Source organism: Colias eurytheme, chromosome 22 (genome assembly GCF_061535395.1).
Source record: "Colias eurytheme isolate Ceu_HAF_F1 chromosome 22, ilColEury1 Martin Lab GWU primary, whole genome shotgun sequence".
Classification (NCBI taxonomy): domain Eukaryota; kingdom Metazoa; phylum Arthropoda; class Insecta; order Lepidoptera; family Pieridae; genus Colias; species Colias eurytheme.
The window spans coordinates 1,731,981-1,755,189 of record NC_143001.1 but is presented as its reverse complement, the minus strand read 5'-3'; the positions used below and the strand labels follow the sequence as shown (position 1 = coordinate 1,755,189).

Genomic DNA, 23,209 nt, shown 5'->3' with positions numbered 1-23,209 from the left:
TGATAAAATGTGTTTACCTGTGTTTAACTTATCACTTAACATGTAATGGAGCACCGTGTGTATGTGTGTAATAAACTATAAAGTTTATGTGATAATTGTACTCTAACACTACAACAATAATTTTACATTGCACAAAATAAACAATTATGTTATAAGAAAAACAGACAGATAAGTCTTGATAAGCATAATAAATAATGTTTTATTTAATTGGCAGAGATCACTGCTTAGTGATAAGGCCGCCAATTGTACTACATCTTTCTAGTACCATATTTTCTTTTTATTGATTTTTATTATTTAATGATTGTTTTACAATAAAGTGTAATAAATAAATAAATAAATAATTTTACATGACTTTTAAATCTAAATACGTAAGTATTTCACACCTAAAGCGACAAGAAAATACCTATTTGCTCTTTTTCTTTCTTATATTGCAACTGTATTTGTAAAGCCGGCCAATGTATGAGATAAACGGTACACTCATATTGTGACCGGATATTACATAAACTTCTGACACATTTAGGGTTTGACCCTTTTAATAAATATAGGCGTTATAACTATTGTTTCAGTTAATAGCATCGTAATGTAGACGATATGATTATGAAAATATAGGGCAAATTCTTTTGAAATATCATTCGAAAAAACATTATCTAAAAAAATGAAATATATTTTTTTAAATAACTTTCTCTGCTGACGCTACATGTAAATGAAGAGCGTCATCAATTAAGCAGGCGGTGTCAACCGTTCTCTACAATATGTAATACGTCAAAAGCCACGTATATATTAACTTTGGAAATGAACTGATCATAGCTTTGGTTTAAAATTTAAACAGTTGAACGAGAATACGAAATTACCCAATATAAGTTACGTAATATTGTACATGCTAAAGTGTGTTTTTCTTTCTTTCACGTTGTAACGAAGTGATTTTATAATATGACTAGCTTCCGCCCGCGACTCCGTCCGCGCGGATGTCGGTCTTCGCGTGGATGGTTTATTTCTCCATTTTGAGTAACTCTGATAATTACATCTTATAATTAATATCTATTGGACCCAAATACGGCTAGGCCTATAATAATACGCAACGTGTGTTCGCGGTTCTACAGAACAACGTCTATGGATAAAACTGAAATATTAAGATTAATTTTTTTTCTACGTATTTTTCCAGGATAATAAGGTATAATTATACCAAGTTTCATCGAAATCGAACCGTTAGTTTTCACGTGATGTCTTCACATACAGACAGACAGACAAAAAATGTTTTAATCACATATTTGGGTTTGGTATCGATCCAGTAACACCCCCTGCTATTTATTTTTTCAATATTTTCAATGTACAGAATTGACCCTTCTACAGATTTATTATATGTATAGATATTTGATGATATAGTTAGGTGGTCAAGAGAAAGATATCACGGGTTACAACAGTGTATCACATGGTAATTTTTCATACATTATCAATTTATCATGTGGATTTGCTTCGGTCTTTGATTATGCGGGTGAAACCGCGGGTGAAAAGCTAGTACTTTTATATTGGGTACTTTAAATTTCATAGACTATTCTTGAGTTCAAATACGGGCGTAGAATATTGGGCATCTAATCTAAAGGGATCGAACTAAGACCTCGTTAAAGTTCTTAAGTATTATCCCGCTTGGTATTATTTACTTGGAAGATCGATGTCTAAAAGCGCATTTATCATTATTAATGCTTTTGCAGTACGTGTTACATTTTTTTTCTGGATTCAGTAAAAATAAGTAATAGGTTCTCCTTTATCTTATAGGTTTAGAGTAAAAATAACTATCAACAGGTTTATACGCTTATAAAAAAATCAATGATTAAAAAAATGTACCTAGTGAGCGACATCATAATCTAAAAGTATGGGAATATAAAGTGAAGTCGCGTGTCCCCGTAGTGGGGTAGGGGGCAGATGCATTATTCATACATCTGTTTCACTGATCGATTTTTCTTTAGGGACAAGTAGGTGATCAGCCTTCTGTGTCCTGCCAGACCAAGACATTTTTTTTCGTCTCCACCGGGAATCGCACCCAGGACTAGGGCATGCAGAACCGAGTCCGGTTCCAAGTTTCTGAAACCCGGTTCCAAATCGAGCTCAGAACCGGGTAGAACCGGGTTACCCGGTTCTTTTATAATACCTCGGAAAAAAATACGAAATTAAACAAAAGTAACTGTAAAAATACCTGATGAGCCTTTTATTTTACGCGGCTTGTGACTTATTTTATTAAATTAATAAAGAAACAAAATTTCAATACTTCTCTTTATTAATCAGTCTTATAAAAGTACCTTGTTATCATAATATCACATATAACCTTATTCATTAACTGCAAACTGTAAAGCAAAAAACCGGCCAAGTGCGAGTCGGACTCGTGCTCCGAGGGCTCCGAACAAACCTATTTTTTATTATGTTGTAACTTTAAAATTTATGTTTCTATCAATTTTTCCTTTATCTGTATTATAAGACGTAACTTTTACCAAATTTAAAGGCTCTGTGTTCATGAGAAGTACTCTGTAGGTTTTGAGTCCCATGTGAATGTCGAAATTTGCGAAAATTTTCAGCATTTACGGCTGTATCTTTTGATGCGTTGGCTTGTGAGTTTGACTTTTGAGCATCAAGGGACCTAGTCCGGGATACATCGTCCATTTTTGCAAGTGATTACTATCAAGCTAATTTTTCGTGAGTAGCTTTATTTTGATGAGATGCCCAATAATTTCATGTACGAAACTCTCGATTGTGGTAGCTACCAGAGGAAACAAGGATAAAATATTTTGATTTGATGGTTCTCAAATATTAATTACCAACTGAATGTTTTTTTTTGTTCAATCTCAAGATAATTATCTAAATTATTCGAAAAAATATTTGTCCTACAAAATCTATGGTTTGATCAAAGAGTCCCCCTTTCCAATGTGTATCGATAACGAAGTCATCATAAATGATTACTAACCAGCTGATTTTTTTATTTTCACTTATTTAATACTTGTATAATTCAACAGACATATTGTCCTACAAATTGCGTAATAAATATTTGAGAACCGTCAAATCAAAAATTTTTATCCTTGTTACCTCTGTAAGCTACCACAATCGAGAGTTTCGTACATGAAATTATTGGGCATCTCATCAAAATAAAGCTACTCACGAAAAATTAGCTTGATAGTAATCACTTGCAAAAATGGGCGATGTATCCCGGACTAACCGAATACTTGAGTATTCGATAAAAATTTCAGCTTGAAATCAAAAACAAAAACATGACTGGATTATTATATGAAACAGCAAAATCAACAGCTTTTCAAATTCACGACAAATCTAATAAAAATATTTCAGTAGCCTAATTTTTGTCATTTTCGAAGTATAATTTTTTTTTTGTAATACACCCGTAGGAAACTTATAGCGTCTAAGGTTAGACAACCAATCAGAGCCACGCTTGAGGCGTGGCACGAAAATTCGCGATGCACGTTGAGTCTGACGTTGCCAGATAGAATAAATTTGTTAAAATAATGCAGCAAAATATAAATAATACTTTATATTTTAATATTTTGGTCGGAACCGGGAGAACCGGGTTTCATACTATTCAGACCCGGTTCTCAAGATCATCAAAAAACCCGGGTTTACCCGGGTTTTTCAGAACCGGGTAAACCCGGGTGCATGCCCTACCCAGGACCCCTCGGTTCTACGCTCACGCGTCAACCACTGTACCGAGGAGGCGGTCATGGAAATATACTACACGTAAATTGGAAAGAGTTTCAGAAGTTAGAACTAAAATATTTATTCAGGAAAATAGACATGTTTGGGAAACAGATATTCTAAACGAAACCTATTTATTTGAATAGATTATCTATATAAAAGATAATCATAAGTAAATTAAGGATTTCTGGAATTAATCTGGAGAATAATATCCCCTTATAATATCTGGAACGTTGAGATTTGTCAATCTAAAGTTTGGGAAATAGGGATTCTGCAACTCGGATACTTAATAAGGATTAAGAACTTATTGATTTAGACGTTAGTTAAATTTTACAACTAACGCCCGAATAATGTATATCTCCTATATAGGATTGCATCAATCTTCGAATATTGCAAGTCTTTCGACCGATATCTTATCTCCATACAAACAGTATTTCGATTGGTTACTGTGCGAAGCAGTTCAGTCTGTTGCCTTTTTCACAATTTTGTTAGAAAATTTTTTGCTATTACGATTGATTATTATTATGAACACAAGGCGTAAAAGACGTAGGTTCCCTTTCTCCTGAAGATCATCACTCTGGCAGATTAACTTCTTTTAGAAGAAAACAAGAATTTTCATATTTTTCAACACTAGAGACTGCGACCTCTAGAAAATATTATTCTCATATTCCAATGCCAGATAGGCAGAGTTGATTAGCGCAGTAATTTTTATGGCCTATAAAATGTAACACGTCACTTTGTACTGTGAGATGACCGATATATTTGTACGTTCTTTTTATACCGGGTACTAATTTTATAAAGTAGTAAAATTGTATGTTTGTACGCACATACTCATGTTGGTAAAAGGTTTGTAACCACTGGTTTGAAAGAGGAAAATTTAAAAAAATCATATAGGTACATAATAATATTATGTTACTTTTTTTAATGTGCAATAAATTGGTCTTCCTGTTTAAGGCTTTTACATGCGCTAATAACCTTGAGGATACTTGACGGATCTCAAACCTCTCCCGCTGCACCTTCTTTTTTCCTCGCATTTTGTATTTAAAAAGATACTAATCAGTGAAAAAAAATATCCTCGTCAGGGACTGTTGTGTAACTGATAATTTATTAAACATAAAATTTTCAGAGCTCTAAGTCAGCAGGTTACGAAGTTTATAGAGTATTTGCGGAAAAATCGATGACCACGGCACATTTTTTTTCTAGAAATCTATTAACTTTGGAAAAAAGTCCTCGCGAGCAATTAAAGATCAAAGACCATCCTATTTTATATATTTTTTTCGGTATTGTGCTTTATGTTGTACCAGACTTTATAGAGGTTGAACATAGTCGAAATTGCCGGGTAGCGCCTTAAAGAATGAAATTGGATTTTTAACTCGAGATTTACGCAAATTTCTGATAAACCATCACACTGAGACACATTGTATTAAAACTTGCATTGAAATCTAATTACTGATTTTAACAGAAAATAATTACTATGAATATTATACGTACTTTCAACATTTCTCGAATTTTTGTATATCTGCAGCTGCACTGTTCTTTACACTGCTCAATCTCCAAAATGGTGGTACCATTTTTAACAGAACTGTCACAAGCAGACAGCTCAAGCAATAAATAATAATTTTACACGTATTTTAGATACACATATAAATAGAGTTGTTCGCAAGTCATTCAGCGGAAAAACGCAATAAAATAAAAACATGAATCCACGACAAACAAAATTAATTATGAAATGAGTTCGGTAAAGCTTTAATTAAAACTGTGTTGGTGTTAATGACACCAAATAAGTGCACTTAAATTTGTAAACGAAATTCAGATCCTTTGTTTATTCTTTTTGTATGCAGAAGTGGGGTTTTGAGATTTTATATTAAAATATTTGGTCGGTTTAATTAAAACGTCTGGAGTAGTTGAGAAGGAATCAAAATATTTTTAAGTAAATAAACATAAATACCTAAATATTTTCTGTTGAATTAAGAATTTATGTCTATTTAAAATGCTTTTATTTCTCACGGAAAAACAGTGTAGTTAGCATTTCTTTAAGTTAATTTGAAATCGTCAATTTATTACTTTTTGTTTTATTTTTATACTTGAACCTTTCTGTTTATAGTATTTAATAAAATAAATAATTTTCTGCAAATTTTTTCACTACAATTCGACAAAATAATGGTATTTAGGTACTCATCTTTTTCCTACACTGATTATTATTATCATTTTTTTATAATTTACCGTAGACACTGATTAAAAACAATATTTGGTGTGTATTATAATATTATCCTTCTCAACTAAAAAATAAAGCAATTTAATTCACTATTTGAACATTAATTTGAACATTTCTCATTTTCCTTTTCAAACAAAAACAATTGCAATTAAATTCACTATTCATAAAAAATTATAAAACACATAAAATTTATTAGAAACTGTACTAAATTTTCAAACAAATTGCTCCCAATACAAACCACAAAACTGTTATAACATAACAAAAATCTACCCAATATCCTATTCTAGTTTCACAATACCAAGTAGGTACTTCAATCTTGCTTCAAAAATGGTTCAGTCAAACCTCTATACATTGAAGCGATTATATGCCTAACAATAGAACTTCAATTTGAATAGACCTTTTTCATAGACATCACTCATACACTCAAATTATCTCACAAACACTGGCTATTACAATTCACTAAACCCGCCATTATCATAAAAAGAAAAACATTATCAGACAAAACTCGTAAATTTAAAATTCAAATTTCGAAAAAACTTCCGCGCGCTCGTCTATAATAATGCAAACGTCAAAAACAACCACGCACGAGAATTTCCGTCAAGGCACTGAAAATCCGAACACGTGCGCCAGAAAATATTCTCGATCCCAATAATAGAATGCTCCAAGTGCTGAGAAGTGTCCATATCAACGTGGACTCTAATCCGACGGGATAAAGTTGAAAGTTGTAAACGAATTAAGGAATATAAACCTGTTCTTGACATTGCAATGCAAGTTGAACTCAATTGCACTTGACAATGAGTTGAATACCGAAGTAATTTGAATTAGAAGATTTTGATTGAGAAAATTGGACTCACTGAAATTCGACGGTCGTTGTTAGCTTTCGCGCTTATCAAATGTTCAGCCCTGGAGCTATATCTGCTTTTGCCATTAACTGAATTAGAATTTAGAAAGTTATTTTATGAGGATAGTGAACTCGAAAATATTGACTGCTGAAAACACGTGAAATGTATTTTTCCAGAGAAGTCTTCAACATTTAAATTTCAAATTTGTTATTTACTCACGTACTTTGTTTGAATAAGCGATACTTTGTATTGTTTAAAACATTTTGCATAATATTATTTAAAAGTTTCAAAACACACTTAAACACGTACAACTGAAGGAAAACTTTGTTAGCAACCATTAACAGATACTTTGTTTTAGATAAACATTTCCTCTTATTATCAAAAGATATTTTAACAAATAATAATTTATACCCTAAAATAATAATTGATAGAACTAACATAGCAACCGATTGTGTTGTTTACATTCAGTAAAATATTAATTAAAAAATAAGTTTTTTTTAATGAATTTAATTTTGACGACATTGACACGACAATAATTTATATTGTAATAATATCAAGCCCAACCCAATGTTTCACATACTGCACCGACATCTGAAAGAATTATCTGTCTGGTTATTTAGTGAAAGATTTTTAATTCAACAATATTGTTAGTAAATGAAAATAATTGCTCTTTCACTGGAATCATTTTAGTTTTAAACTTTTGTAATATAGTCATTCGAATCAAATCACTTAGTCTATCGTCTATCGGTGTGGCCTATGACGTCACAGCTTCGTAAAAATACTAATTATTGACGAAATGTGCCCTGCCCAATGTTTGGAATGGAATATAAATTGGCCAAATTGATCGTTATGTCCATCGTAATAGAAATAAAGATAGCAGATTTTGTTAGGAAATACTTAGTGCCGAAAATCATTTAATCTTAAACGAAATAAATTAAAATAATAATGAAATCTTTTTGAAAGGATTAAAATAATAAACAGTCATAAAGCCAGTCCGATAGCAGATTATTAGATAGAAGATTCGTTCACATGTTATCGATACCGTTGTTTAGATCATGTAACAGTTTGGGTGCCTACAGAAAATATTACTATGCAGGTATATCAAAATTATAGAGATGTAATTATTACCTTTCGGCAAATCTACCTGTTGTTATTAATCAAGCTTAATAAGCAATAAGGAAATCTATTATAATATGATGTTTTCGTTGATTATAGCGATTAATAGCAAATAGAGACATAATAACTGCGGTTGTATTATCCACTATTTCTGCCTGTTTACTGAGGTTTTGAGGTTTGAATCAATTAAAGTTTAAGCCTTTCGTCTCTTTCGAAACTGAAAATCTGAAACTGATCTATTTTCCATCCAGCTAAACTACTTGGTAATTATATTTAGACTGGAACACCTATACAGAAATACAGGCAATCTGTTTACATAATAATTTAATCGTTTTAACGTTTTTACGACATAATAAAAATATCATAGCTATACTGGAGAGCTTCTGATATATGTGTTCAAAATCAAGGGCGTGGAAAGATATTTCCTCGTTCGAATAGTTCAGTTTAATAATGTTAAATTTGTGAAGACTCAGTGTTTGTTTCTAGTCAATAGATATATTGTAATTCGGATGCATTACTTAGAAAACTATAAAGTTTAATAATTATTCATTGATTAGTGACAACGATTGAACAGATATGTATCTATAATTAATAAATTTGTTACGTTTATTCATATACTTGAGATGATAATCATCACCGAAAAATATTTTTAGGCACTCCTCAAGACCACAGGCACATAAAATTAACATTCTATTTTAATTAACTAGCTGTTGCCCGCGACTTCGTCCGCGATTCGGTCGTTTTTCGTCATTCGTCGTTTAAAAAAAATACGTGACACTTTATTTTTGAATGTTCTTAATTGTCTCTTATAAAATTTAACTACATTAAAATTGAATACTCTGATAAGAAAATCTTAAAATCATCGAAAATCATAGACATCGAATATCTGAGGAAAACATGAATGAATGTGATTTAAATTCTACATTTCTTAGTAATTAAAATAATAATCTAAATTAAATGTAGATTAACAGTTTTAGCGCACCATTATAGAATATGTACCTAAGTAATAAATTACGTTAGTTTACATAGTAACTTTACTAAAAACACGATGACTTTCTTTCGCGCTCGGTACCACAAACTAAACATGTTTGTGGTACGTGGCCCGCGTCACTTTACCCCCCACGAGTTCCCCTCCGTTGCTATGCGAAAATACATTCGTCGCCCTACTGTAGGAAAAATTGTAATACTGCGGCCTGGGCGTTAGATATAACACGCTCAGGGAATTCCTGAGTGCTGATAGACTTCCGTCTATCGGCATTTATACCAATTTTATATTAATATCACCATCTTGAGGAAAAGCTTCTAATATCGATTTAAAACGCATATATACGGATTAACCTGATGAATTAACATGTTCTAAAATTGTGAAATGAGTTCAGTTTTAAATTCGAGAAATATTGATTTCTTGTATTCGATTATTCGTCGTAGTCGAATACAAAATATATTTAAAGAAACTTAGGTTGGCCTTCAGGCAAAAGGGATCCTATCAAATGATAAACTTGACCTTGTATCTTAATAGTAAGAATGAAAGGAGCATCTGATAATTGTTGAGCACCAAAGGATCATTTAAAACGCAATACTATAAGAGCTAATATTGTCTAAGAACTGTTTACATTGCACATGTTCCTCTAAAACTTAAAAGTAGTGATTTCAAAGGTTCCGGCGTATCTTCAAACGAAAGCCGACTCCTTACTCCACTTTAAAGCATTACAAAAAGAACATACTACGTTAATATCGCCTATACAGAAGATGATCTGTAATCGATTGTGAGGTTATAAGCAAACCCACTTTTATATTATTTTGTCGGACCACACCACCGAATTTGTAGATTGATCTTCTATGTTTACCTCTAAGTCATTAAGACTATGTCGAAATCTGTCTGCAATAAGACGGGCCTCTCGCTATTCGTCCGTTTAAAGAGACCAATAGTTTCAATTCTTAATCTTTCATTAAACAAACTTATTAATCGTTCTTGTCTCAAATAATGGTAATATTCGCGTCCCTACTCTAGTCATTGCTTATGCTCATGTTCATCTTCGAGAGATCGAATAATATTATGGCGCACCCTATTATTTGTCAAACGGTCTTCATATTGAGTAAAAGTTTCAGAATTCTCGAGATAAAATATGACGATCGTCGATCGTGATCAGCTGTGAGACGTAATTCCCTCTCAGTGAGGGTTTCGGTCTCACGGGATAGTACAATATGCCATTTGCGATCAGCTGTGAGACGTTATATATACCCTCAGTGAAGGTTTCGGTCTCACAGGATAGTACATGCCGTTCGCGGTCAGCTGTGAGCCGCAATTCTCGTTGTGAAGCGGTTTCAGGTTCGGCATAACACATGTTGTTTTCGGTCAATAGTAAGCCTCTTATCTCTAACGATCCTTGAGAACTCTTATTTCTCATTTTCTTAACTTTGCTCGAATTTCGATATATAAAGATTTTTTAGGTGGCACTGATGCGGGTGAATAAAAATTAAAACGGACTAAGAGTGTTATAATCTCAATCATCATCATCAATACATATAATAAAATTGTGGAAAAGTGATGTCTGTACAATTAAAATAATATGTAGAAAAAAATTAGCAGGTGTTATTATTATCGAGAAATCGAGAGAAACCATTTTTTTCTCTTAAAAGCTCCCCCCCTCCCACTTCCCGAACTCCGATTGACCGTAATTTATTTTTCCTTACATTTTTATCATATCCTTTTCTAATGGGTTTCATCCTACTGCGATTTTTTTTTGTTTCAAAAATTATCTACCCTGGTGTATAGGTAAATTTTCCACATAAAATGTCCTTTAAATTATGTCGTATTATATTTTTAACCCCCGACGCAAAAAGACTGGTGTTATGTGTTTGACCGCTATGTATTTCTGTGTGTGTGTGTGTGTCTGTCTATGGCACCGTAGCTGGCTAACAGATAAACCGAATTAGATGCGGTTTTTTTTTTGTTAGGCAGAATATTTTCCGACGCTGGTTCTTAGATAAAGTGTATCAAAATTGGTTCATCCACTTATTATACCTACATAGGGGTAAAAGTGGGACTGAAAAAAATGAAAGTTATAATTTATTTTTAAAGATCGTCGGGAAGTTTATGAAATTATTTATTCCTTTTTCTATACACTTTTCTTCGTCTAAACGGTTTAGTTACGTGCTCTCTCTCTCTTCAGCCTTTAGTTACGTGCGTGAGACAGGAAAGATCTAATTTGGATTTGTTTCTGGATTTGATAAAAACTGAGTATCGATTAAGCTGATCAGTGGCTACTGGCTACACCATAGATTATTAAAAACATCCGTTTAAGAAAGGAAGGAAATAGAATTTGCTCCTCTCCCCCCCCCCTGGTTCCTAAAAAATAATATGACATAATTTAAAAGAAATTTTACGTAGAATTAGTTAGGCATTTCTTTTTTGATTTTCGATATTATATACTAATCATAATTTTTAATTACAATATGTAGTAACTATTTGGTATAGGTTAGGCATTTCATTTCTTGATTTTCTTTAATAATTTGCTACGTAAGTTTTTTAGCTCAGTTTAGTAAGAAATTTTAATAACAATTCTTTTAATTATTTATGGTAGTACAACAGTACAGTATGGTTGTACGTATTTACTCAATAATTGTATGTTAAGTAGTAATTCAGCATGGGCGTAGCCACGGTGGGGCTGGGTGGGGCGCTTACCCTGGCTTTGATCTGGTAGGTACTAATTGTGAAGGGGAGTGGGCGTGGGCGTGGGATTGGGACTGAACGTGGCATATGGCGTGGGAGTGCGAGTGGGCGCGGGAGTGGGAGCATGAAAATAAAAATGATTTTTTATTGTTGCCCCACCCTGAGCCCATGGTCATAGGTCCCATAGTCACTATTCCACGCGAACGAAGTCGCGGGGACAGCTAGTAGACAAATATAATCAGAAAGCTTTGAACTCCTAAGCTCAACCATAAAAGATAGACATTTATGATGTCGGGAGATATTTTTTATATAATATGGAGAACATTTCTTTCATACTTGATTTCTGTGTAGCTTTAACCATTAAGATACACGCATTAAGAACGCACACACGACGAAAGCTTAAAAATGGAGTTGCTGCTCTGCTCACGAATATGAAAAATAATTGTACCAAGTTTCGTTTAAATCCGTCGAGTAGTTTTTGTTTCTATAACGGTTATACAGACAGACAGACGGACAAACATTTTTGACGTCGATGTCGATCTCTAATCACCTCGTGATAGTTATTTAGGAAATATATTTCATGTGCAGAATTGACCTCTACAGATTTAATATAAATAGGTATACATATATTTAGATTCCAATTTCCATGTAACGTTAAATTCGACTATATAATAACTAACAGACAACGCAGGTTACTCTCGTTTCCGTAAGTTGAGGCGGCTACATATTCGGTCCTAATAACATGACTTTTTGTGAACGAAACGACAGCGCGGTTTAATGCGATGGCAACACCATCAGAAAAAAGGAAATATTTTTAACTTTGAAAAAATATTATGATTTAAACTATTAATACTATGTAAAAATAAATCCAGCTAGTTTCACATCACACTTATGTTTATAATTAGGTATACGACATGAAAATATATTAATTACCAAGCAATAATCATACAGATAAATACTGAACAAAAGTATTAACAGTCAAAGTATATTTTTACTAACAACATGTAAATGATGAAGGAATAATAATTATCAACGAACTAACCTTTTTGTATTAGAGTCCCGCCTCGTGATCGAATTATTAAAACACGAAGATTTTTAAAAATGTAACCAATGAACACAATCAATATTAGATTAACTGTAATGGTGTCTAGTTTGACTTAAAATAATATACATCTACCCTCACTTTTAAAAATGTAGTATATTCACACGAAATATATAAGCGCACCTTATAGGGAAGGGAAGATTTATTATGGGTTAAAGAGTTAAATAAATAAATAACATAATTATATTTAAATTATTAATTTTTAACATTGTGTTCAGTAGTGTTAACATGTAAATTGATTTGATTTTTACGAAATCTCATAGATGGCGCTGAATCAAATTTGTCTTTATAGTACAAAGATTCATTAAACAGTTTCTCTGCCCAAATTACGTAAATGACGTAGTTTTTATAGTGTAAAGCTAGATAATAGCATGGCTTACTCAAAAACAACATTTAAACATGAGTCTTTAGATTGTACGCTGTCGTAGTACACGGAATACGTAAGAAAAGTAAAGGTTCACAGCTCCTCCCCCGGAGGTGATAGCATGATAATATGTTTAAAAAAACCTCACACGACCTGTTAGTAATATTCATGCAAAATTTGAAGTCAATCTATGCAGTACTTTTCGAGATTAGCTCGGACAAACATACAGACAAACAGACAAACAGACAAACAGACAAACAGACAAAAATTCTAAAAACTATATTTTTGGCTTCTATATCGATTATAGATCATGGATTATGTATTCTTTTAAAAAAATATTCAATGTACAGTTTTGACTTTCCTACGATTTTATTATATGTATAAGATTGGTAAAATGCCTATTTTAAATAACTTCAATACCATAGGACCCAGTACAGTACACCCACTCTTCTTGGGCTGCTGTCTCCGCCGGTGTGCCGCAGGGTGGCGTGTTGTCACCTCTCCTCTTTTCTATCTTTATAAATTCCTTAACCTCGCGCCTCACTTCTCTCTACCATATGTACGCTGACGACTTACAAATCTACACCCAGGCCTCGCTCAACAATTTACCTAGTGCTATCCGACTTATCAATGCCGAACTAGCAACCCTGGTCAATTGGAGTGACGAATACGGTCTAAAAATCAATCCTGCAAAGAGTCACGCGATTATCATGGGAAGTCCGTATCTCGTTTCCGAAATTGACTGGGGCGCCTTACCCAGTGTCTGCCTTGGTGGAGTAACAATTCCTTATTGTAAGGTGGTTAAAAATCTAGGTGTTCATCTCGACCAAACACTATCGTGGTCTCACCACCTACAAGAGATCAGTCGTAAGGTGTATGCGGCATCGGGTACTCTTCGGCGTCTACGTAACTTTTTGCCTATTCCAACAAAAATTATGTTAGCTCAATCCCTTCTCTTCCCTATCCTCGACTATGCGGATGTGTGTTTTCCTGACCTTACGGTTGAGAATATGGAGAAACTTGAGCGTCTGCAAAATCTTTTAATTCGATTTGTATTCGGCCTTCGCAAATTCGACCATGTCTCTTTCTATCGCAGACGCCTCAAGTGGCTCCCTATTCGCCTCCGACATCATCTCCACTGTCTTCAATTACTATACCGTATCCTTTTCGATCCTTCCTCTCCTTCCTACCTTAAGAATAACTTCATTTTTCAACACTGCGAAAACTACTCTCTTCGATCAGCTGACAAACTTATTTTGTGTATTCCCTCTCATCGCACCAATTTTTATGCGGGTTCTTTTGCTGTCTCTGCCGTCAAGTTATGGAACTCCCTACCTTTAAAAATCAGACTTGCTCCTTCCTTATCCTCTTTTAAACATCATGTCCGTAATCATTTCCTCTTAACTGCCTTTAATTCGGATTAGTTTATGTAGTATACTTCTATTTAGACATATGTATATTTATATATATATATATATATTATATTATATATATATATATTTAATATTTATATAGTTACTACTATGTAGTATGCATATGTGTATGTATGTGTATCTTATGATATATTTGTATTTCATATATTTATTTAGGTAATATTAGTAATATTATTATTTATATAGGTATATTTCTTTTTTTTTTTTATTTTTGTTCATTTTTACGTATTTATATCATGTACTGTATAAAATGTGTATATATTTTATTGTGTTCTCTTATTATTTCTACCCTATTCTAAAAATATGTTTTTATTTTGTCCGACAACTTTTTGCGCTTCTTTGCCTTTCTCCCCGTGGTTGCCTGGCAGAGATCACTGCATAGTGATAAGGCCGCCCTTTGTGCTTTCTAATCTTATTTTTTTTTTTTTTTGTAACCTTTATGTATATTTTGTTTTTTTGCACAATAAAGTGTTAAATAAATAATAAATAAATACAGTTCCTTGGGGTACACCCACTAAGTATTAAGAACTTTATTAAGATATTCTAGAAATCTCAGAGCCGATTAATATCCACAAATCGATACACGGCTGTTGGTTCTGTTCTATTTCTACTGCTGAAGGTCATTCATAATAAACAATGCGAGCAGGTGTTTGCCACAGATTAAATAATATCGCAGATACGGAAAATTATTTGGATGGGTAGTTCTAAGTTCTAACCTTTATTGGATATTGAAAATACGTTATTTATTTTTAAACTGTATATTAATAATAGCTTACTGTAATAATAATACTGCTGCTAATAGGAAAACTTATGTCGTAAACACGTCTACAAAACCTACTAATGAAATATAAAATTTATTTACTATTAAAATAAATAAGTATGCAAAATGATAACATTAAAATAAAGTGAAAAGATACATTATTATAAACCATTGGATTGTTAAAAATACTATAATAGACAATCGAGTTATTTATTAGTTACTATCCCGTTATATAACATTCAATTTTATTATTATGCGTATTTCTATAACCGATTTTAACTTCCACAAATAAATTAAAAACGTAATCAACGAGTCGAGTATTGCAAAAACTCAGAAAACAAACCGTTTTCTTACAAAAGTTTCGTAAAGAAGGATATTATTAGAAATAACGTTTTTGCATTTCGCTTTAGAAAGTTTCGAAATTTTCTTTCAAAACATGTAGACCTACGTCATCAGATTAAAAATAAACTCATTGACTTTATAATTATGGTCGTTAAGAATACAATAATTTAATTATAATATTTTATATGATTTGTTTATATGTATAATAGGGAAGTTTAACAATTTCTCTTTCTCTATCGTCATTAATTTTTTATTTATTTATTTATTTTGGTCTACCAACGTTTGTTTACATTACATATAAAATATCAAAATTCATATACACAATTATAAGGTCAATGTAAAAAAACACTTACAGGTAAACAACATGCGAAAAATTATTTAAAAGTATACAATTAGCGATAAACAAAAAAAAAACAATGATATATTATGTACTTAATCTATCCTATTCCTTAAAAAGTGAATTAAAAGTTTTGCGGAGCTTGTTGGGGGAAGCTTGTTAATGGCTCCAAGACCAACTTCCTTACTACAGTGGTAAACGTTCAACTGTAGAATTGAGGGGAACTGGTTTCGATTCCCGGTTCGATAATAAAAAATGTCTCGCTCTGAGTTCTGACATAGAAGAACAAGACAAGGGGACACGCGACTTCATTGTAAAGGTTCTATTCTCAAAAAGTTAAATCGGAACTAATTACTAAAACATCAAGTTGAAGTTCAGATGTTACGTATATGTGTTGCCAACAACAAGAAAACAAAATCGAAGAAAAGAAACGATTAACCCGGTCATAAATTGGATGAACGACAAATTATTTGCGGTTCCTATATGAATAACTTAGTGCCGCGAGCCCGCATCGCACTTGACCAATTTATAAATCTTAATCTTAATACTATTATAAAGGCGAAAGTTTGTAAGGATGTATGGATGTATGGATGTATGGATGTATGGATGTATGGATGTTTGTTACTCTTTCACGTAAAAACTACTGAACCGATTACAATGAAATTTAGCACACATATAGAGGGTAACTTGGATTAACACATAGGATAGGTTTTATCCCGGAAATCCCACGGGAACGGGAACTATGCGGGTTTTCCTTTGAAAACGCGGGCGAAGCCGCGGGCGGAAATCTAGTTTAAATATATTTTCATTTCATTCTTTAATATTACCGCATCGCGCTTTTTATTATATTTATCTATACTAATATTAAAAGCTGAAGAGTTTGTTTGTTTGTTTGAACTCGATTACCTCAGGCACTACTAGTCCGATTTGAAAAATTCTTTCGGTGTTACATAGCCCATTCATCGATGAAGGCTATAGGCTAATAGGCTATATATAATATCATCACGCTAAGACCAACAGGACCGGAGCCACGCGGGTGAAACCGCGGAGCGCAGCTAGTGGCTTCATAAACTAAACTACTCACCAAACAATGATAACATCGGATCAACGGTTACAATATCGTCAAGACATTGTAAGCTTGTAACGTTTTGTTGTCAAATTATATGAGATGTAATAAAAATCATGAAAAATTTATTGTTCAGCTCAACGCTACGTGATGAAAGTATTATTTTGATTGTTTGTCTGAAAAATGTATGGTGCAATTTTGTTGAATGCTGCTTACTGTTCACGTAATTTTTGTGTCTGCTCTAAAAATAAAGTAGGAAGATTTTAAAGTTATTTGTTGGTATCGAATAAAGTCCGAAAGGGAGAGGTGTCCAAGTAATTTTAAAAATTCTTGCAATAGAAAGCTTCTGTATTCCCTAATAATATTTTTACTTATCCTTGGAAATTTAATATAGCTATTGAATCCTTTTCTAACTCTTATAGGTTTAATTTAAGCTAAAAAATAATACTTGTTAAAAAAGAGTATAGCAAAATCGGAGTTTAGTGCTATATTTTATGGCTCACTTCAATAAGAAGCAACTAAAACTAACACGTCGATACTTTTTTAAACACATTTGACTGGATACAAATTACTGATGATTAAGAAATAGGTAACTCATGCAAATTCTGTGAGACGATAAATTCTATTTCTGAAACATCCTGTAGAAATTTACACCTGTAAATGATTCTGAGTTAAAAATAACTACTGTTTATTCGTTTGGAATGTTTATAAACAGAGTCATAAATCGTATTTATCGTTATTTGATTGATTTTGGTTTCCATTCCGGATTTTGCAGGTAATTTCATTTTTAGATGATGTTGAATATTATTATTGAGTTTGAAGTCTACGGTTTAGTCTACCGCCATAAACGAAAAAATAATAATTTCATAAATTAATTTTAATAAGGAGTAAGGCGACGATTTTGGTATCTATGAATCTTGCCAAAGAAGTTTCACTTCTGACACGTGCGCTCGCCACACACGTTGGTTTTTTAAATTATCAATTTATTTTGTTCTAAATCTTTCTAAGAACGCGTCCTATTCACTTGACATCTAAATCGAGACCAGTTATAAAAAGGTACTCTGTGATCGAGCCTGCCGCTATTATAGAACAATCAGTCTCATCTTTTCAAGGTGTGAATAGCAAAATCGTTGACCTTCCATTAATAGTATCTGGGATTTCAAGTAACGTAAATATTTACGAAAAACATTTTAGTTCCGTTGATTTCAGAAGCTTCTTACTTTCATGCAATTTTAGATTCAAATGGGACACGGGTAATAGCTATGTTGTTATAATATTATATTGTTACATTTAGATGATAAAAATTAAATATTGTTATACTTAGGTAGAAAAGGCATTTCCGTAGAAATATCATGAACATCCTTATTTTTATGAATGTCATACCTAACGTTGAAATTTTCTATTGAAAACTATATATCCTCGCAAATTATTACGATAATAAGTAGAACTATAAAAACAACATAATTGAAATATTCTAAAAGATTGAATAAATTCTTAAAGAATAAATCTTCTAAAATTTCAGGCTAATGATTCTGTCACGACATCTCATCATAAATAACCTAATGCATTAGTTTTTAAGACTCCAAATAAACAACCATAAACCACTGATAAACCATTCTGTCTAATAAGTATTTATTATACTGCTGACCTTTTATATTAATGACCCTTTAGGACAAACTGAGGTCATGAACTAATCACATTGTATTAAATTTAATGAACTGTGAAACCGTCAAATACTATATCAGAAGACGTTTGAGATTTTTCTTCGTGAAAAACGTAATAATGTATTTAATATTTTCTAATAACACAATTTCTTATTACACTGTCATAAATATCTATGTTATCTAAAAGTCTTTGAAATAACACTGTATGATTTAGAATACACAAATTATATTTTTCATTAACGATTCCGGTTGTTTAGGAAACATTGTCATTGAGGAATAAGACTGCCCCTGTCTATTCTTAATAACGTTGTTTCATCTTTGTTGGCTTTAACATTTTTTGGGTTCCGTACCTCAAAATAATAAAAAAACGGAATCCTATCCGATCGCTTTGTTTATATTATATGAAAAGTCGCTTTTAGAAATAATTAGACCATTTTCAAAACATTGTAATACATTTTGATGTTTACAATAATACCTATATGAACGACAATGTCATTTTTATCATCGTTTTCTTCATAATACTGTTTAAGTTATATTTTATTTCTCTTATCAATTTCGTCATTATGTTCTATAACGCACACATACACATACACGTGTAAGAGATAAAAGGAGAAGTTGAACAGAGTGAATAACGTATCTTTCCACTTACTTGAAGTGTAACCGAAGTCATCTTCTTCTTCCGGATCTGCTTCCTTCTCTTCTCTGCTGCGTTTGATCGCGCCGGCTGATGCTCGATCGATCTAGAAGGAAATTGTTCTAGAATTTTCTGTCACGACTTGAAATTACAGTTATCTCGGCATATTTTCATGATAATAATGATTTATAAGCCCAATGGAATACTCGACAAATCTCCATGATATTTTTTATTGTTATTGTTTGCGTTGAATTTATCTACGTTGCTCTAGAGATTTATCAATGATCAATTAAAGTAGGTTAGAACCAGAATTATTTTGAAATCACTACCCTGGAAAATATATTTACAAAATAATAATTAATAGTAATATAATAAATATAAATTAATAGTTAGAACCTATAGACCTATTAAATATAATATTATTCGATGACTTATGTTTGTAACCAACCCGCGTACTTAAGCTAACATGCAACCTACGATGATTTATCGAAAACGGTCATAATTTCAATGCAGTAAAGTTTAAAACCTAATATTTAGATCTTTACTAACCTCAACTCCCTTTTCAGAATAAGTCCTTCCCTGCAGCTCCCTTTCATCTTCCTCATCACTACTTTCTTCAGAGTCCGAATATACTTTCTTTGGCTTCGCTTCTGTTTCTTTGTCTTCAATACCATTTTGTGTTGGTTCATTTTTATCTTTGGCTGTGTCTGAATCTGATGTTACTGTTATCTGTTGGGAATTGTTATTTTGATTTAGTTTATTCATTTTTATTCATGTTAGTTTGAAATTCGTCAAAATATCCTTTTTGTTGGATCTCAAACAGATCTTAAAGCGCGTCGTACGCAATAAATGCGTGGTACATAAATTGGAAAAGATAATTAATTTAAAAGGCTTCCTGTCTTGCCACGAAAAAAATGTGGTCAGGGTTTAACTTTAAGCGCGGGTTCTCTTTAATCTGGTTTTGTCGTATTTCACAAAGACAACTATTAAAGTGACAGATCCCTGGTTTATAGATTGTCTGGTTGATAGACTATGGTTAAATTGTTTTGTGGTAAGATCATTCGTGTTTTATTGTACCTTAGTACTTATATAAATATTAATTAAAGAAGATGTGTTAAAACTTTACAACAAAGTGATCGTCTGTTTTATTGATCTGCCTAAAATTATCAGAAATTAAATTTTCTTACTAATTGCTTATTTCCAAGAAATTTTGCCAAACTGCCTTACTATGTACACAATATGAATTTTCCTTATCTAACCATGTCAAATAAGACTAAAAACATGTTTTGCAGGAAGTTGTGATTTGTGATTCTCAGAAGAACATTTTCATGTGTTTTGTCTTCACTCATTAATCATAACAAAAAGCCCGAATAACTGTTTGTATGTCCTCGTAAAAATTTTTTAAATTCGCCGAAATTGATAATTAAGCTCAGTGTGCTGTTTCTAAATGTATTATTGAAATTCTAAGTCTGAAAAATATATATAAGCAAATCTAACGTAACATTACAAAAAATAGATTAATATCAACATGTAAGAGCACAGTATAGGATATGCTTTAATTTAATCAAAGATTCGATCTATGATAGTAAATACTGGAGATATTAAGTTAATCTTCTTCTTATATATAAAAATGAATCGCAAAATGTGTTGGTAAGCGCATAACTCGAGAACGGCTGAACCGATTTCGATAATTCTTATATATAAAAATGAATCGCAAAATGTGTTGGTAAGCGCATAACTCGAGAACGGCTGAACCGATTTCGATAATTCTTTTTTTATTATATTCCTTGAAGTACGAGGATGGTTATTATGTAGAGAAAACGTAAACATGTACCACGGGCGAAGCCGGGGCGGACCGCTAGTTAATACAATAAACATACCGTCGTAACTTTTGATTTAATGTTTTTGTGGATGAATAGTTGTCACAATTTCCTGTCAGAACATGCTTAAAATATAAAATGCCGCTTTTCTTTGAATCGTGGCGCATTCGTACGGATCGTGTCTAGGGGCTCAGACGTTGTTTATACAACGTTTGACCCAACTACCCTGACTTTGTTAATAGTCGTTGACTTCCTGTGATTTGTTATCAATTGGCTACATCAATTAGGCAGTTGTGTAAAATCGCAGTACATTCTTATTACATTCAATTTAATATTTAACCCGGTCACCGCGTAATTTCTTAAAATACAGCTATCAACAAAATACCAGAATTATTACTTACTTTAATATCATGTTGTTGAGGCGCGGGCGGTGCTCGAGTTTTCTTCATAGAAGGTCTCGCAGTAACAACCGGTGGTGACGAATCTGACGAATCCGTATTCTTTGGACCATAAATCAATAGTTTATTTATTTATTGAGTAAAAGAAACAATAATTAAGGCTGTATCGAAGAATTTACAGATAATAATATGATCAGGAAAAGCATTATCTAAAATGTACAGAATGTTGAAAAGAACTGCGTCTATTATTTAAGTCTTTGCCTTGGGACCATAATAATTAATATAACTAACTAAAATTCAATCGTGATGTGAGATTATTAATTGGAACTGAATGAAATAACCATTTATACAAATCTATCGATCTCTTTACATAACATGTATTTGCAAATGAATTATTATTTAACAATAAGACTAACAGAAGGACTGCTCATTCTTGTTCATCATTCAAACTACCCTCTTATATTTTGCACTCGACATCTAACAAAACTTCTTGTACTACGTGGTCCATCTTATTCATTTCTTCTTCGTTTATTTGAGCAGTTAGCTAGTCAACCTGTGCAGTACTCTATTTTACAAAAAAAACTTATTTTATTAAAAATTACATACCCAAGTGATCAAACTCTGCACAGTGAGTGTAACAGTACTGCCAGCTGCCTTTATCAATTGCACAGCTCTTTCGTGCTGAGCTGATCGCACATTCACATCATCCACCTCTAATATTCTGTCACCAGCCTAGGAAAGTAATAGAAAAACATGATTAAAATAATGATAATATTTTCTAATAATGACCATAATAGCCTATTTGGTGTAAATTTTCATACATAATTGGGCATTTTAAATGATAGATAAGATAAACAGAACACGTGAGAGCTGAACACAAGCTGTGAAAATGGTCCTTCATGAGATAATATTATACTGTATTTATAGTTTATGCTACCAATATTTTGTTATCCTTAAGGAAGAAAATGTGGTGAAGTTATCTCTCAACCGATTATAGAAAATCAAACATTTGTAGATATCATGTCGTGTATGATGTACCACGGTATTATAAGGAAGTTCGTTATCGTTGAATTAAGAATGAATAGATGAATAGAATTGAGCATCTGCAATCACAAATTGAATATGACACGCACTCAGTTCGTCGTTCGAGATATTATCATAATATTATGTAGGAACATACAAATTACAAACACACAACTTTATAACAGCGGCTTCGCTTACATAAACTGCATACCTATGTTAGTTATAATGATGATATTATTTATAATTATCATTGTTATTCATATCAATAATCTAAATATGTTATACGCATGTTATGAGGTTTGCACTTTGCATACATAAAACGTAAAAGTATTAGACTTTTTGCATTTTAAATGAAGTATTTATATTGAGCATGCTATTGTGTATGTATTAAAAAATATACGTACTTTATTAACGAAATTAACAAAATATGAAAATAAATTAAAAATACATAACTTACACGTAACTCCCCACACCGCCCCGCCGGACTGTCAGGCACCACATTCTTGATGAAAATACCGAAGATTCCCTTATCGTTACCGTTTGCATCTTCACGACCGGAGATTATATCCACCTAGGAGCAAGTTCCATGTATATTGATTTATGTATATTAGCATTTAATCACTACATAGTATAAAACAAAGTCGCTTTCTCTGTCCCTATTTCCCTATGTCCCTTTGTATGCTTAAATCTTTAAAATTACGCAACAGATTTTGATGCGGTATAGAGTGAT

The 23,209-nt window shown here is 32.3% G+C and overlaps 1 protein-coding gene across 1 annotated transcript in view; it reads right to left on the bottom strand.

Moving 5' to 3' along the window:
• The window catches only part of LOC149898550 (multiple PDZ domain protein-like), a 161,400-nt gene that overhangs the window by 64,020 nt on the left and 74,171 nt on the right, over positions 1-23,209 (bottom strand). Inside the window, exons 19-23 of the mRNA XM_090115041.1 lie at positions 22,937-23,050; positions 22,063-22,188; positions 21,460-21,558; positions 19,788-19,967; positions 19,254-19,344 (exon numbers count right to left, since the gene is read on the bottom strand). Of these exons, the coding sequence (XP_089971167.1) occupies positions 19,254-19,344; positions 19,788-19,967; positions 21,460-21,558; positions 22,063-22,188; positions 22,937-23,050 (610 nt within the window). The remainder of the gene's footprint in view (positions 1-19,253; positions 19,345-19,787; positions 19,968-21,459; positions 21,559-22,062; positions 22,189-22,936; positions 23,051-23,209) is intronic.